Source organism: Mus caroli, chromosome 6 (assembly GCF_900094665.2).
Source record: "Mus caroli chromosome 6, CAROLI_EIJ_v1.1, whole genome shotgun sequence".
Taxonomy (NCBI): Eukaryota; Metazoa; Chordata; class Mammalia; order Rodentia; family Muridae; genus Mus; species Mus caroli.
Window position 1 is genome coordinate 80,301,398 of NC_034575.1, and position 15,713 is coordinate 80,317,110.

The 15,713-nt window shown below is 52.6% G+C and overlaps 1 protein-coding gene across 16 annotated transcripts in view; it reads left to right on the top strand.

The window, feature by feature from the left end:
* Dysf (dysferlin) overlaps positions 1-15,713 on the top strand; it is a 201,704-nt gene that overhangs the window by 121,151 nt on the left and 64,840 nt on the right. For all 16 annotated transcript variants that reach the window (XM_029478331.1, XM_021164302.2, XM_021164299.2 and 13 more), the window contains 5 exons: positions 49-126; positions 6,859-7,040; positions 9,653-9,793; positions 10,388-10,417; positions 11,664-11,693. In XM_029478331.1, coding sequence (XP_029334191.1) covers positions 49-126; positions 6,859-7,040; positions 9,653-9,793; positions 10,388-10,417; positions 11,664-11,693 — 461 coding nt within the window. The remainder of the gene's footprint in view (positions 1-48; positions 127-6,858; positions 7,041-9,652; positions 9,794-10,387; positions 10,418-11,663; positions 11,694-15,713) is intronic.

The window sequence follows — 15,713 nt, forward strand, 5'->3', positions numbered from 1 at the left end:
TAGCAACCCTATTCATCACATGACATCTCTGTTTCCTCCTGAGTGAAGATGGGAACCGCTACCATCTGCGCTGCTACCTGTACCAGGCCCGAGACCTGCCAGCGATGGACAAGGACTCATTTTCGGGTAGGTGGGAGGAGGAGAGGACTCAGGACTCCCAGTGGGAGGGTGGAGAGTGTTTGCAGCCTCTAGCAGGATCCTTGAGTGGATCATCTTCTGTGAGTGCTGGATACTGTTTCCAGGTCCCCATGTCTCCTGGTCTCAGGGCAGCTGCTCCTCATATGAGATTGTAGCAGGATTTGGCTTCGCCGACTGTCCTTTCCTTCCCAGAGGTCATTCTTTGTGGAATCGCTAGTGATGTCCCTCTCTGTTCAGACCCAGCTTTCTTAGGTCCCTACCCTCCCAGACCCATCTTAGACCCAGCTCCCAGGCCCTGATACTCCGCTCTTGGGATGCCTGCCTGGCCTGGGGTCTTTTATGGAAGACTTCACTACACAGTTCCATGCACTTTGGCTTCAGCAGTGTATTGGCCCTGTTCCTTCTTGGTTCCCTGCTCTCCTTGCTTCCTTCCACACTGCCCAAAGCATTACTGGACTTCTTGCTCTCTTGTTTTGAAGCATAGATCCTGACAGATGAGTCTGCCATATTTGCCCTTGTCCGACAAGCCTTTGAGATGTGGTGACTGTATTGTCTCTGTACCTTCTACCCAGGAGCCCTGCCCTCACCAGTTTTGATCCATAATAGCAAGGCCCCTGCATGTGCATTTCATGTTTTCTCAGTCTGGAATGCATTTCTTCCTCAGACCCAGATCACATGTCCTTTGACTCCCCTAAGCTGCGCTGATCACTTAGTTCCCAGCACTTGACACTCTGAGCCCTTATCCACTGTGGCATTCAGTTGAGGTTTGTCTTCTATAATCTCCCCATCTGCTGGGAGCTCACTCAGGGAGGTGCCTTGTTTCCCTGTTATGAGCCTTCAGTACTGCGCATCGAAAGAAAAGACATTTACCAAGCATCTTGGAATGTGTGCTTAGGCAGATACTGACAGCTAAGTGTCCTAACTCCTTTCTTCTATGGGTAAAGAAATACAGACCCAGGTGGGCTCTGTTAATTGCTGGAGTTGAAATAGGTGGATAGAGTTGGGAAATAAGTCCAAAGTTGTTCCCCTGCAAGAACCTACTGGTGTGGCTTTGAAAGACTGGGTTCTCTGAGAGTGGCCTTCTGGTCACAGAGTGGCTGCATTGCTTGTAGCCATGTGCCCATCCTTCCAAGTCTTCACTTTCTTTCTCCCCGGCAGCTGCAGTTCACATCCAGGTTCCTGTGCTCCCAATGACCTGTTCTCCAGCCCCACTCAGCTAAGCACCATGGCTGGAGTACTTCCCTTCTGGGCTTTGGGGCCAGGTCCTGACAGCCCTCTGTACAATGACATTGACAGGATGGGGGCAGTTAGACATCTACAGTGGCCGTGTCTAGGATTCTGACATGGGCTTATTTCCAGCCTAGCCTTTTTCCTTTAAGTGGGGGTTTGTGGGTGAGGGTGGAAGGCCGGTTGTCCTCTATGAACTGAGCTGGCTAAGCTAAGGACTCTGAAGGACAGGTCTTCCCACCCCAGGATGGTAGCCCAGGGAACCAGAGCCCAGCATGCGGATCATACAGTGGTTCAGTAGGCGCTGGTCTGGGAGACGTCATACTTTCCACCCAGATAAACGTCCCTTGAGCTTTGAGGGTGCTGCCCAGGGCTTCCTCAGAGGCCATGGGCTTCTGAATGAAAGGCCCGATTGAGCAGCAGCTGGAAAGGAAAACAGCAGCCAGCACGGGGGAACCTATAAAACTCGAAGTGTTTATTTTCACTCCCAAACCCTAAACCAAAGCGATTTCTCCCCGGGAACTGACCTTGAGACAGCCAGCTGCTCAGTGCTATGCCCAGTCTCTGGCTGGCATTCTGGAGGAAACTGGTATTTGAAGGCAGAATGTCTGAGGCCAGGGTAGGGTCCAGCTGTGACTGCTTCTGCTGAGAGCATCTTCCAGCTGCCTAGTGCTGTCCAGGGCCTGTCCCCACCGACAGCCTCTGGATGTGGAGTTTGGAGGAGGCACTGGTGGGCTGTTGCTATTCAGACAGCCTGGGTAAGGACTATTCCTCAGTGGGGCTTGCCCTTGTGGTCACATCCACTCTCTAGACCCATGGAAGGTGTCTGCGGTGTGTGCTTGAGTTGTGTGTGTGTATGCAGGAGAGATCAGACAGAAAGCGTATAAGATGCATCCAATCCCCGTTGACTTCCCTGATATTGCTACATGCTTTGCTCTGAGCTGAAAGCTTTGACTCCAAAGGACTGGGACATCACCTACCATCAGTTCTGTTCCTGGCTCCATCTGGCCAGATTTCGTCACCCTTTAAAGTGACAGCATCATGTCATCTCCCAACACAGTCCAAGCCCACATGTTCCCGGTTCTGTGTACACCAATGCTATTGAAGGATAGATGCTGTCTGCTTTGCCCCATCTCCACTGAGAACTTCTGTGTTGAATGAAGCGTCAGCTCTGCTGACAACTGCTACTCCATACAGAGGGTCTTTGGGAAAGGTTGTCTTACAACATATTGGGAGCCCAGATATGTTTATTATATCGTCTTTGAGGATCTTACAGGTCAGTGGGATCAAAGGGGTAGTCCTTGGCTAACCCAGTTAAAGAGAGCTGACCAATAGGCCAGATGCTACATGCTGTAGTGACCTATGACCTGAGGGATCTACTTTTGAAGTCTCACATCTCTCTGCTGGCCTGTGGTCTAGTGAAGCTGAAATGATGTGGTTCTGAGAGACGTTCCTGTTAGGGCAGGTCACAGTGGGGTCTGTTGAACCTCACCTCACCTGTGCCATAGGGACCCCTGGGTTTGGATGTCATTAGGGACTCCCTGCTCTTGGACTTCTGATGTCTGGATACTGTTTGGCCTTCCGTCTTCTAAGCCAGACTCTTTGTTCAGGTTGGCTCTGGTGGGGTGGGGTGTGGAGGCAAGGCATCTACCCGACAGGCATGGGAAGGGGTTTTCCAGACTGCATTGGAGGCTCGTGAAACGCTTCACTTAGAAAGGGTTCCTGGGAAAGAGACTGGGAAAAGGATTCGGGCTTTACAATGCACAGCGGAGCTGCTGAGCTGCCACCGGGAGGGTGTAGGGAGGAGCTGTCTAACCTGTTTAGCATTCCTCAAGGCCTTCCCAAGAACTGGGGAGCACGAGGGACTCGAGCCAGATTTCTCAGCACCAGACCAGGCCCCTTTGCTATCTGCCCACCATCCCTCCTACTGCAGCTCCCTGGCTCTGGTGCTAGCTTTACTCTGTCACCCAGGTCAGCTAGCTACTTTCCCTGTGCATGGCTGGCATCTGTGGGAAGCTGACTGGATGTAGCCAGGTGACACTGACCCACCCTCTTCAATGTCCCCTGCTTAAATTGTATTGCTTTGCTTCTTGACATGGGTAGTGACCGTCCTCACCCAGGCGTCACATTCAAAAGCTTGGTTGGTGTCTCCTTCATCTGCATCCTGGGCACTGAGCTACCCTACCTATCCCTACCATGTAGTAGCCAGTCAGTCAGTACATGAGTAGTGAATGAGGGGTGTATTGCTAGAACCACTGTAGTGACGTCTTTGGACCTAGAGTCTGGCTAACTTAGTTGATGCTCAGGGATGTGAGGAGAAGGTTACATTTTAATGTTTTCAGGGCATCTTGCCCAGCTGCTTTCTGAAGGGTCACTGCTCCAATAAGAAAGAACACTCCCTCTACCCACTGCTTGCCAACAACACTGAGTTCGATAATTTTAAACATTTTAAATTTAATTTTAATTTTCTTTTTAAATTTTATTTTACTTTGTGATAGGGATTCCTGTTGCCCAGGCTGGTCTGGAGCTCACTATGTAGCTAAAGATGACCCCGAACTCCCAGTTCTTCTGTCTGCAGTACCCTGGTACCAGGGTCACAGGCAGGTATCATCTTCGCACCTGTCCTTCCTGATTTTGTAGTAGCAATATTGCTATGGCAAAAATTGAACTGACATTGTCTTGATTTCTGTCGTACATTCCCCTTCCTTTCCTATGGGAATGGCATAGAGTACCTGACTAGGACTCAGGCCACCTCTAGCCACCTGGGAGCTCAGGCTACTGTTCTAGAGGCAGCATCCTCTCTGGCAGAGGAGTACTGCTGTCCATCACTCACATCTTCTGCTGGTTGATGGGATGCAAGTGTCAACTGCTTCAGGAAGGTCTGACAAGCAGGACTCATACAAAAAACTGTCCCGACAGGGGCTTGGTGACAGGTTCCTGTGAGGGAAACCGGTGGTACTCTCAAGTGGCCCATGTCTGGAGTCTTTCAAAGGCAGCACGTGGTCCTCAGAGAGATCTGTTCAAACATGTCCCCCATGGGGGGTTTGCTGGAGCTTTTGGGTCCTGAAGCCCTCAGGCTGGCTGGACTATGAACATGGGGACCTGGCTCTTACCCTCTGACTCTACCTCCTGACAGAGGGTGTATCTGTGAGTCCATCTGGTCACCTTGCTGCTGCTTCTGTCTTTTGCAGGGGTGGGAATGGGGAGATGGGCGGTGGGGGGGGAGGGGCAGTTAGTGGAGGCTGGGCCCTGGGTACACAGTAGCCCAGTGTCTGAGGCCCAAGGCCTCCAGGTCTGTTCTTTACAATGCCTTTGTTGTCCTTGTCCCTCCCATGGGTGGGTGGGGTGCATGCGTGTGGGTCTGGGTGAGTTTTGTTTGTGAGCTGCCCCCTGTCTGTCCCCCCTGCCCCCCAGCGCTGAGCTCATTGCCTGAGCTGCTGGAGCTGCCTGAGAGCCAGCCTGCTAGGAGGCCGGCGTGGGGGGTGCTGCCAACAGCAATACAACGTGCATGGCCGCTACAATGTGCAATTGTGACCTTTGTGTAAACGCAGTCGGTCTGGGGCCCGCACGCTTATAAAAATAAAGCGTTGGGAAGCATAGGGGGGTGGGGGGGTGGGAACAAAAGAGGCCTTTTCGCCGGCTCTCTAATATGGTTTTATTTATCGGAACGCGCCCTCCTTCCCTTACTGGAACTGGGAGAGGTTCTCTGCCGAGCTTAGAGCTGATGGTATCACAGCCAGACGGTTTCATTAAACGCACAGACGCCGCCAGGCCTTGCCAGGGGCAGAAGGAAGAGGGCTTGGGGCCAGCCTGCCAGGACCTGTGTGTGGGTGTGGGAGTCCTGTGCCAGGGAGGCACTCCCCCGGGGAAGTCTCTCTCTCTCTGCTAAGGACATCCCATTGCCCTCTTCCAACCACAGAGTCAGGTTCAAAGCCAGCATCCCAGGGAATGCCCTCCACGATTCCTCTACTGCCCCTCAGTTCCTGAGCTAGCAGGCTGGGCTCAGGTTCAGTGCCCGTTGGCTCACCCAGGGTGGTTCTGCCACAGGTGCGTTAATGCTTCCCACTGTGATCCGGATACCCTCACCCTTACAGCCAGCTCGTGGGAGGCAGTCACAGTGTCGGACCTTGCTGTCTACCCTAACTGGAAGCCCATATCTCGCTTCACCTTCCCGAATCTTCTATAGTCACTCGGTGCCAGCCCCCCTCTCTGTCACCTCCTGTGCAGAGGTTTTGATTTCTCTCTTAGTTTCCTTATGGCCAGAAAGCCTGGCCCAGATCCCAGCCTCCCCATCCTGGCATGGGATTGTTTGGTCAGTTCTCAGCCTTTTGAGACCACTGGAGCTCTCTTTGGTCACTTAGGGAGTTAATGATGGTGTTGGGGCTGTCTGGCTTGGGGGCTTGACATTTTGGATAGGGCTGGGGCTGAAGGTATCAGCTGCATTAGGGCCTGTGTTTGGCCCTTCTTCACCATCTCACACTCCCTGTTCATACGCCAAAGCAACGAACAGGACCCTACCCCTAAACTCATACCCTCAAGCCCTCAGTCTTTTCCCAATGCTCACATACCCCATAGACCTCATGCTGGTTTCTCACAATATTGCCTGGGACTTGCTAGAAAGGGCAAGGACCCTACCCAATTCTGCCACATCACATGTGTAAGAGAACTGTGAAAACATTCTAGGTGATTCCATGGTACCTGCACATTTGAGGGCCACCATTCTAGAATCTGCTCCAACCATACCAACTTGCCTTAGGACAAGGCAGAGAAAATGACTGGCTGTATCCCGGGCCGTTGGGGCTGGCAGGCTGCTCAGGAATCCTTGGCCAATGAGGAGCTCGCACTGTGCATGCTGAGCAGCTCTAGATTCTGCATCCACCTAAGACAGTGTCAACTCTGCCTCTAACAATGCCGTCGCCTCATAACTGGTTCACACTATCACGTGTGCGTCTCCTGCCTTTTCACTGTGTGGCAGCCATGGTGAACTGCTGAAGAAACTGTTCCTGGCCCACTGATGGTGTCTTAGGTGGGAGGGCTTTCTGTGGGTGCCACTGTGTGGCAACCGTGGTGAACTGCTGAAGAAACCCAGATCTACCTCGAACATACTCCCTGCCCTTTGTATTTATCCTTCCATGTTCTCATTCAAATTGTCATTGGTTTGGGAAGGTATTTTTATGTTTTGTTCCAATTGTGTCCCCAGTCCCTAGTGTGTTGTGCAGAAGGCACTCTGAAAGGCTTGTTGGATAAGTGAATGGGCTACCAGGAACCCACTTTCTCTGGTACACCTCACCCAGGTGGCCAGGTAGGAACGGGAAAGGGAAGTTTTGAAGTTTCAGGCTATCTCCATCTCCACATAGCCAGCTCAGAAGTGGCATCTGGCCTGTGTGCTATTATTCCAGAATGACGGCCACAACCATGCTCTGGTTTTGTGGCTGTGGAACTCCTGAACCACCACAGCTGAGTCTTGCCTCCTTCCTCACCTGCCCCATCCAGATCCCTATGCCATCGTCTCCTTCCTGCATCAAAGCCAGAAGACAGTGGTAGAGAAGAACACCCTGAACCCCACCTGGGATCAAACCCTCATCTTCTATGAGATCGAGATCTTCGGCGAGCCAGCCAGTGTCGCCGAGCATCCGCCCTGCATCGTGGTGGAGCTCTATGACCACGACACTTATGTGAGTATGCTCACATCCCCAGGACGCTGGGGAAAGCTATGCTCTGAGTGTTAGGTCTCCAAGCCTTGGACCTGTAGCCTTCTCCCTGACTGCTCAGTGAAATGATTATAGAGGAATTGAAAATAGATGGCTGGCCCGTGTCCCATGACCCTGGGAAGACATGGCTAATCAAAGAGGGGGGGGGGGGGAGGGAGGGATCAGATCCCTGAAAGCACACAGAATTGTGGATCAGTAGCTGGCTTTTCTTCGGCTCTATCTTGTCCCTCCTCGCCACAACTACTAATTGAACATTTTGTTGAACTGGCCCGAGTGGCCCCTTGCCTGAGGTTTGCTGTCTAGGTGGGACCTGAGACACTCTAGTGTGAAGAATGCTCTAAGTGAGATGGAGTATCTGGAACACCACATGGCCCTGCCATACAGGCAGAGCCTTTCCATGGCATTCTGGCAGTGCTGTCTGGGAGCCACCAGCCTTGTGTTTCTGAGTTTTAAATTCTGTTTAAGTTACTGCAACGGGTGTGTGCTATGTTTGGGACATAACTGGTAGAGTCCTTGCCTAGCATGGACGAAGCCCTGGAACTGCATAAACTAGGCATAGTGGCACAGGCCTGTAATCCCAGCATTTGGGAGGTAGAGGCAGGAGGGTCATAAGTTCAAGGTTCTCTTTGGCTACCTATCAAATTTGAGGCTAACCTGGGCTACTTGAGACCTCGCCTAAAAACAAAACAAAACAAGGTGGTTTATGCTGCAGTGTGAGACAGTGCTGTGCAAAATACCAGGGCAAGCTGTGGCGAAGACCAAATCCTGACACCATGCGGGCATCCTAGCAAGTGTGGAGGCTGCTGGAGGAGGAAGAGGAAGAGTGAGGCAAGCCGGGGTATTGGGGTCAAAATGCTGCTTTCAGTAAGGGAGGCCATGTGGTACCAGAAAAAGAAGACTAGGTAGAGAGGTCAGGTCTGGCAGGCGGTGTGGTGGCAAGGAGGAGTGGTTAGAAGAGGTTACCATAATGATGCATCAGAGGTCCTGAGAAGGCATGGCAGCCAGGGGTGAGGAGGAAGGTGATGCTGTATAAGGTGGCCCTCAAATGATGCCAGAGGCTGGCAGTGGGCAGTGCAGGTCTGATTCAGGGATTCTGACCTGGGAGCTCTTGAGAACGCTGAGCTCAAGGGCAGAGAGTGACTAGATGGAGTGTCCCTGGGGAATGACTTACCCCATAAGGGAAAGGATGAGTGTAGGTCCTGGTGCTTGTGGGGGCAGGAGGGGGGTAATGGGGGCTGGGAGGCGCTGGTCTGGTGCAAGGCAAGCTGGTAGGTTCCCAGGCTGAGCCAGAGCCCTTTGGAGGTCTTCTCACCCATACCCTGCCACAGCAACGTTTTCTAGAAATGTGTTCCGAACTCTCCATCTCACTGCTGCTCTCTACTCAGGCAGGGTCCCCTTTGCTCTGTCCCTGGCTGGCTAGCCACAAACACTCGTTGAGAAGAATCTTCTGGAAATGTTGCTCCAATCTGCCCTTCTCATGCTTGATAGGCTATGAGGAAGGCAAGGGAGAACCATGGTCTATCCTGGGGTAGTATCATGGTCTATCCTGGTGATTCCAGAAATGAGATGGAGTTGTTCCTACTGTGAATCTAGAATTACCATTACCCTGGTCTCTGCTGCCTTGCCAGCCCCACCCCTCTGCAGCTAAGGGGGCCACATCTGGCTCTGAGAAGCCCCAGGCCCTTCCCAGTGCTTGGCTTCTCTCTTCTGATCTGGACTGTCATTAGCATGGTGTGAGTGCTGGAACTGGTACCTATTCCAGGATGGCTCATGGAGAAGTTGAAGCCCTCTTGTATTGTAGCATGAGAACAGTCAGGGCTGTTTCCCAGCTCCTCTCCTGGGCCAGGGCTGAGGGCATGTGATGTTCATAGCACCATCTGTCTGAGGCTTGGTTCTGTCGACTGCCCCATGAGCTATGGGTAGTCTGTCTACTGTGCCTGAGGTGGGGAGAGGTGGGCACCACCACAAAGGCATGGGAGCAAGAGTTGGACAAGGCTGAGGGGCTTCAGGGGAGGGGGAATGGGTATGGAGGTAGGCCAGGAAGAACAGATATGCAGTGACTGAAGGGGGTTGAACTCTATCTTATGGGCAGCTGAAGTGAAGGAGGGATCCAGGTTCAAGACTTAGGAGGTAAAGACATCATTTTAGTAAGATTCACTTTGATAAGCAATATCACATTTTTTTAAACCTGAAAAATGGAGAAGTTAGGGGTGAAACACAGTTAAGTGATCTGAGAAGCCCTGACATGTCAGACGAGGCTGTTAAAGAAGCGTAGGCAGCTTGTTTCTTCTTGGTCTCTGATGACCTCAGAGATGGATCAAGCAAAAGCCTGGGGAATACTACTAGTTGGATATACAGAAGGACTTCCCAACTCTTGCAGAAATCTCACCCTAGTGCTGCAGCTCGAGGCTGCTAACATCTTGTCCTCACAGTTCCCACCAAGAGGAACTTGCCATTCCACACAAGAGGCTGCCCTGACTTGTGGGGCCCTCTCTAGCCCAGGAGGTAGCACGCAGGCCTACTTTCTCAGGTGGCTGAAGGGAGACACAGACTCTTCTTCTCCTACACCGGTCTAGGGCGCTGACGAGTTCATGGGTCGCTGTATTTGTCAGCCAAGCCTGGAACGGATGCCCCGCCTGGCCTGGTTCCCACTGACCCGGGGCAGCCAGCCTGCCGGCGAGCTTCTGGCAGCGTTCGAGCTTATCCAGAGAGAGAAGGTAAGGCTGGCCACTCTCCAGGCCTGGGAGGCCCAGCTAGGGCACAGGCCAAGGGTGGCGGGCCTGTCCACACACTGCACTCAGTAGGAACTGAAGTGAGACCTCACACTGACACGTACACTGGTCATCCTTTCTGACTTCAAGTCAGGACACAACCCATCTCAGGGTAGGCTGTTGGCTTCTGGGATGACTGCAGGTTTTCTTCCTGGGTCACTCCCCGTGTGTTTTCCTTGAGCCTGTCTAGTTTGGGGCAAGGGGCTTCAGGTGTAGTGAATGGGTACTGGGAGCAGGTAAGGGTGGGATCCTGGCCTGGCTGGGCCATTGTCTGGCTCTGGATCTTGTAACCAGGACCATACTCTCAAACACCAGGCTGTTTTGAGTGCTGTCCCCAGGCTTGCCACAGGTTCCACATGAACCTCGTTTGTAAGCTGCTCTGAGTGTCTGCAGGATACAGCCTATTGCCCCTTTAGCTTGGGACATCCCATAGCCCTGGCTTGTTCACTACTTGACACAGGCTGTGGGTATGGAAATGAGGGTGAAGATGAGGGACTGGGATGGGTGACCATGACTGACACCTTCTTCTCTCTTCTCTAGCCAGCCATCCATCACATCCCTGGCTTTGAGGTAAGTCTTGTTTGTATGTCTCCAGTCTCCCTGTGTTTGCAGATCCTTCTACGTTTAGGGGTCCAGTTATCAGGTCCTGCCTTAGCCCACCAGAGGCTCCTTCAGGTAGAAGATGGCTTAGTGTGACCCCAGGGCAGGTGGAGTTGTGCCTATTGTGCATCTAGAATTCACATCTTAGAAGTCCCATCTTACTCAATGGCTCCATGACCAGCATGGGTACCACTTGCCTGGAGGTAGCTGAGCATCTTGAGTTCCAGACTGCAGAGAGCTCAGAGCCCCCTCTCGAGGGGCTCTGGCCTGGGATGGGCATTAAACTCACCATGATGGATTTAACATTCATCAGAGTGCAAGTGTCACCACAGCCTCTGGGGGTGTGGCCCAGGCTCAGGGCCTTCCAACACCACCTAAGACCTTTAACATGCAGCTGAGGCTGAGGACCATGGCAAAAAAAGTGAGAGCAGCCTAGGATTGTTATAAATGCAAATTTCTTGGTCCTCTTCCATCCATCTGAGGGTAGAGGCCAAGCACCTCACACTCCACCCAGCCCCATGAAATTTCTGATGCACAGGGAATTTCAGTTAGCCCTGTTGGCCTAGCTCGTGTGACCCTGTCCTCTCCTCTGCTGGCAATGTCCCTTTGGTCCTCTTTCTACCTCTGGAAGTCCCAGTAGAAAAACCTGTGTTGAGTCTCAGGGGTATTAGCTCCCGAGTTCCAGGTTAGACCAGGTGAGTCTCAGGGGTATTGGCTTCCTTGTTCCAGGTTAGACCAGGCTCAGATGGAGTTGCCTGGGCTGTTGGGACACAGGGTCTGGATGGTTGTAACCACAAAAGCCCCTCCCACACTCTTGCTTCTCCCTATCTTTTCCTGCCAATCTTCTGCCTTGTTTTGTCAGAGCTGAGCACTCAGCTCTGCTACTCCTGGGGATTCCGGGTGGCTTTCCATGGCTCCCCAAGTCCACAATACAATTCCACAGCTTTGCTTGAGACTCTTCCAGGGGCTGCTACACAGAATCCCAGGTCCCTCCCACCTCCCATCTGATGTTCTCCCTCCTGTCACTTCCGGAGAGCATCTGACTTTCTCATGGTCCCTTCTTCATATGGGAGGGTGTGGTGAGGTAGCCTGCTCACCCTTGGTGGGAGGACTTTCTGTGGGTGCCATCTCTGTCTCAGTGAGTGCTTCAGGATACTAATGGAGACCCTTTGCTCCCCTGGCTCTCCCACTGTCTCCCGGATGTGGCCCATCACAGATGCATGAAACTTCAAGGATTTTGGATGAGGTAAGCTGACCCTAAGGATGGGGGGAGATGGGGGCGGTGGTAAACCTGGAAGGAGGGAGATAAAGGCCAGCCTCCGAGCTCATGTTGTAGGGTGATTGATCTAGATTTTAGTCCTTTTGCTTGGATTGGAGCCACAGCTACCTAGGGTACATCCCGTGAGATAATTCTAGCCCCCACAGTCTTGATACCCTCTTAGTAGCCCAGCCATACACAGATCACCTGAATGGCAATCCCTAAGTTTTGTCTGGTTGAGTAGCAGATGGCGTGTCTTCAAGAGTAAAATGTTGGGTGCGCACCAGAGTAGCCCAGGAAAGCTTTCTGGTGGTGGAGGCAGTGTTAGGAGACTTTAACAGAGCACTGAAGAAGGCGGGAGGCATACATCTTTGGTACAGGGCGCCTAGGTGCAGTGTGAAGATGGGTGGGAAGGAGAGCTTTGGGTGGAGGCTCAAGCAGGAAAAGGCTGTCCATGTCCTCCATCGGGGACTCCCTGGGCTGGGTTGAGAGCGGATACCACTTGACATTTTCGGTGCAATTTGGACTTGAAGTGCAAGATCAGTCAGGATGTGGGATTGTAGTCCCCCCCCCCCCAACCCCACCCCATTCCCTCACTTCCTTTCACTCCCAGGCAGAGGTGGGGGCCTGCCAGCTGCTGGCCCTCTTCGCGCCTGACAGGCGGCCTCCTGCTTCTGGCGGCCATGCGGAGAGACTGCCGATTTGGAAGGCAACATAGAAACCAAGCCAAAACCCACAGGCTGTGCTGAAGAGGACCCAGCCTAGGGATGAGTTATGACAGACTCAGAACCCTTCATGACCGGATGTGCCATATGGAATAGCTAGGGCTCGGACTCGGGGCAAGGATGCGTCTGTGGCCTGACTGTCAGGAAGCAAATCAAAACTACAGCTAGAGGCCAGACCCTGAAGGGCTGAGCATCATCAGGGCTGGCAAGGTCCCCTGCTGAGGCATCCTGTGGTCAGCAGGGCCATGGGAGGAAGATCCTTAGGAGTCTGCTAGACACAGACAGGGCTAGCCAGGCAGGGTCAAGGGTTCAAGGCCCAGGGAGACCCGTCTTATAAGATGGTTTTGTGAGACTCTTTACCCCAGAGCAAGCCAGTGTAACCCTTAGCCCTGAGCTCAACACACTTCCCCTGGCAGAGGCTGAGCCTCCTGCCAAGAACTTGGGACTTATTCAGTTTAAAGCCTCCCCAGAGGCTAAGAGGAGGCAGGACACTCCCTCTGCCATTCTGCTCCTGCAGAAAGCCTGCTGACCCAGCAGAGGTTTTCTGTCTTTTTCTGTGTGGTGGCCCATCATCTGCCTGTGACCCCTGTTAACTTCCTCCAACTTTCCAGTCCTATCTCTGTGCACACTGGGCCCACTCTCCGGGGAGTCTGGGAGCAGAGCAGAAGTAGAGATGTGCTTGGGCGTGCTGGCCTGCAGGGCAGAGACTATAAAGCCAGGCCTTAGAAGAGAGACTGGTGGGGAGGCCTCTGAGACAGCTGCTGTTGTGGGGGCACACTGGAGACAGGCCAGGAGGAACAGAGAGGCTCCAGAGTGGTTAAGTCCAGACGCACCCTACTGCTAGCACAGTGAGGTATGGAGAGAGCCACACATGCCCTTGAGACTGAAGGGCCTTTAAGTGAGGCACAGGGCTGGCGGCTTCTGAAGCAACACAGAAGATGGGTCTCCGGAAGAGGAGACACTGAGCTAGTATTTGAAGCAAGGGAGGGGCAGGAATGTTTTGGAAGTTGCCTTGGGTAGGAGCAGAGGTGGGGTTTAGGGACATGGCAGGAAGAGCAATAGCCTCTCCCCCAGGCTCTCTGCAGGGGATCACTGCTCTGTGAGTTCCAGGTGGGGAAGCCAGGCTGCCTTGTGTGCAGAGAGTCCTGAGCCCTTGTGAAGAGCTGATGGTCCCTTTGGCCTTTGCTCTTTCTGTTCTTCCTCCCCATCTTGTCTCACCCCTCTTCTGTGCCCTCCTTGGCCCATCTTCCCTCCCACCTCTTCTGAGTCTTCCTCTCCCTCCCCCCCCCTTTTTTTTTTGGTCTGGAGAACAAAGGCAATTCAGGCTGCCAAGGGGAATGAGTTCAAAGAGACTGCAATTTTAGATTTCCCGAGAATTGGCAGTGCGCATGGGCACATGTTAGCGAGAACGCATGCGTGCGTGCACACACATGGCAGGCGAAGTGTTGGGGCTCCTTGATAGTGGGACTCTTACAACTGGGAACCTATATAGAGGAAGACCTTTTCCAGGGGCTGGGGATTTGACTGTCCAAAGGACACTGCTAGTTGCCCCTCTTCTGCTCCGAGGTAAGGGATACTCTGGTTGAGGGCTGCATATCCTTTGTGGCCCCTAACAAAATGGTGGTTCAACCAGTTACCCTTAGGCACCTTCCCAAATCTTGGAGGCAGCAGGGGGATACACAGCTTACACTGAGACCTAGTCCAGTTTCGCTCCTGCACCCCAGCATCTACTAGAAGGGAAACATTTGGTGTTTTGCAATCAGGAAAATAAGCCCAGTGCCCCCCATCCCTCTCCTCCTCCCCCAAGGCCTTAATTTGAAACACTATTTTCCTGGGAAGTGTAATTAGACCAGCATGTTGTTCCTAATGAGCGGGGTGGGGTCGACGGAAGATGGAGCCTCCTGCTGCCTGGCTGCCCCCTTCCTGCAGCTCCCCAAGGAACCAGAATGGTCCCCTTTGGGTGAGGTGGGAAGTCTGAGGGCTACTGGGGACAGGACAGTCTGTTGGCTGCAGAGGTATGTCAACACCTGCACTGTCCTGGATAGGAACATCTGTCTAGTGTCACCAATGACTAGGAATGTATCGGCCTTCAGCAATCTGTGCTGAATTGGCCATGGGGCTATGTGGGTTGAGAGGAGTCTAAGGATGGCTTCTGTTGGTGGGAGGAGACCCTCATCTGTTCCTGGATATCTGGGTCTGAATTGGCTTGACCGGCACCCTGCCCCCCCCTGTGAATCCCCCCTTGTAGGTGGTCCCAGGTTTGTTCAGTCTTCAGGGCAGGCATAGGAGTTGGGTTAATATGGCTGCCTGTGATCAGGTTTATGGTATTGACTTGTCCTTGGGGTCTGAACTCCTCAGTCCCAGTCACCCAAGAGACAGCCAATCAGACACTTTGGTTGCTTTTGCAGTTTGACCCTCCCTTCCCAGTGACCTGGTGCAGTTATGTCCTGCTTTGTTAAGTGTCCCGGTACCCATACTGTTCTGGAGAGACAGATTTGGGCCCCATAGGTAGGCTGAACCAGGAGGAATACTTAAGAAGGGCAGTATTCCTGAGGTGTAGAAGCTGGCAACATGGCTCAGGCTCACTATTACCTCTTGAGTGAGATGAACAAAGGACGGTTAGGTTCATTGGAACTGTGTGAGAAATTGTGTGTGTGTGTATTTGTATAGGGTGTGTGTGTGTGTGTCTGGATGTGTTATAGGAGTCATCTATGTATAACAGATGTCAGAGAGCAAGGCTATAAGAAGTTTCTAGAGTGTTTGGAGAAATTGGGGGAAAGGTGAGTTTTGCCCTGAAGGCTGTACCAGGTTCTAGAAGGTGGTGTAGAAAACTGTCTCAGCCATGAGCAGGCACACCTAGCAAGGGCTCAGAGAGGACTTGACGATGATGGCAGAGCAGGTGGCAGTACAGTCAAGGAGAGCCACTTCTTTGCCTGCTCCTATCTCTGCTGAATCCCCCTCCCTTACTCCTGTATCTTCTCACAGTCATTGCTTAGTAATTCAGAGTTGCTGGGTAGCTAGGGACAATGACCAACAGAGAAATGGCTCGGGGTAATTGGTGTATCTTTCAATGGGTTGAAGGTCGGTGGACAGAGGATATGGGGGCCACGGAGACACTGGAACATAATAAGCTTAGGTCACCAAAGAAGATTTAAATGATGTATACAGTCCAAGCAGGAAGTGGCTATATGAAGAGGGACAGACTGTATTCCAGACAGATGGATGGCCAGTGCTGAGTCCCAAGGTTAAAGAGAATACAGCGCCTCTACTTAAGAAGGGCAGT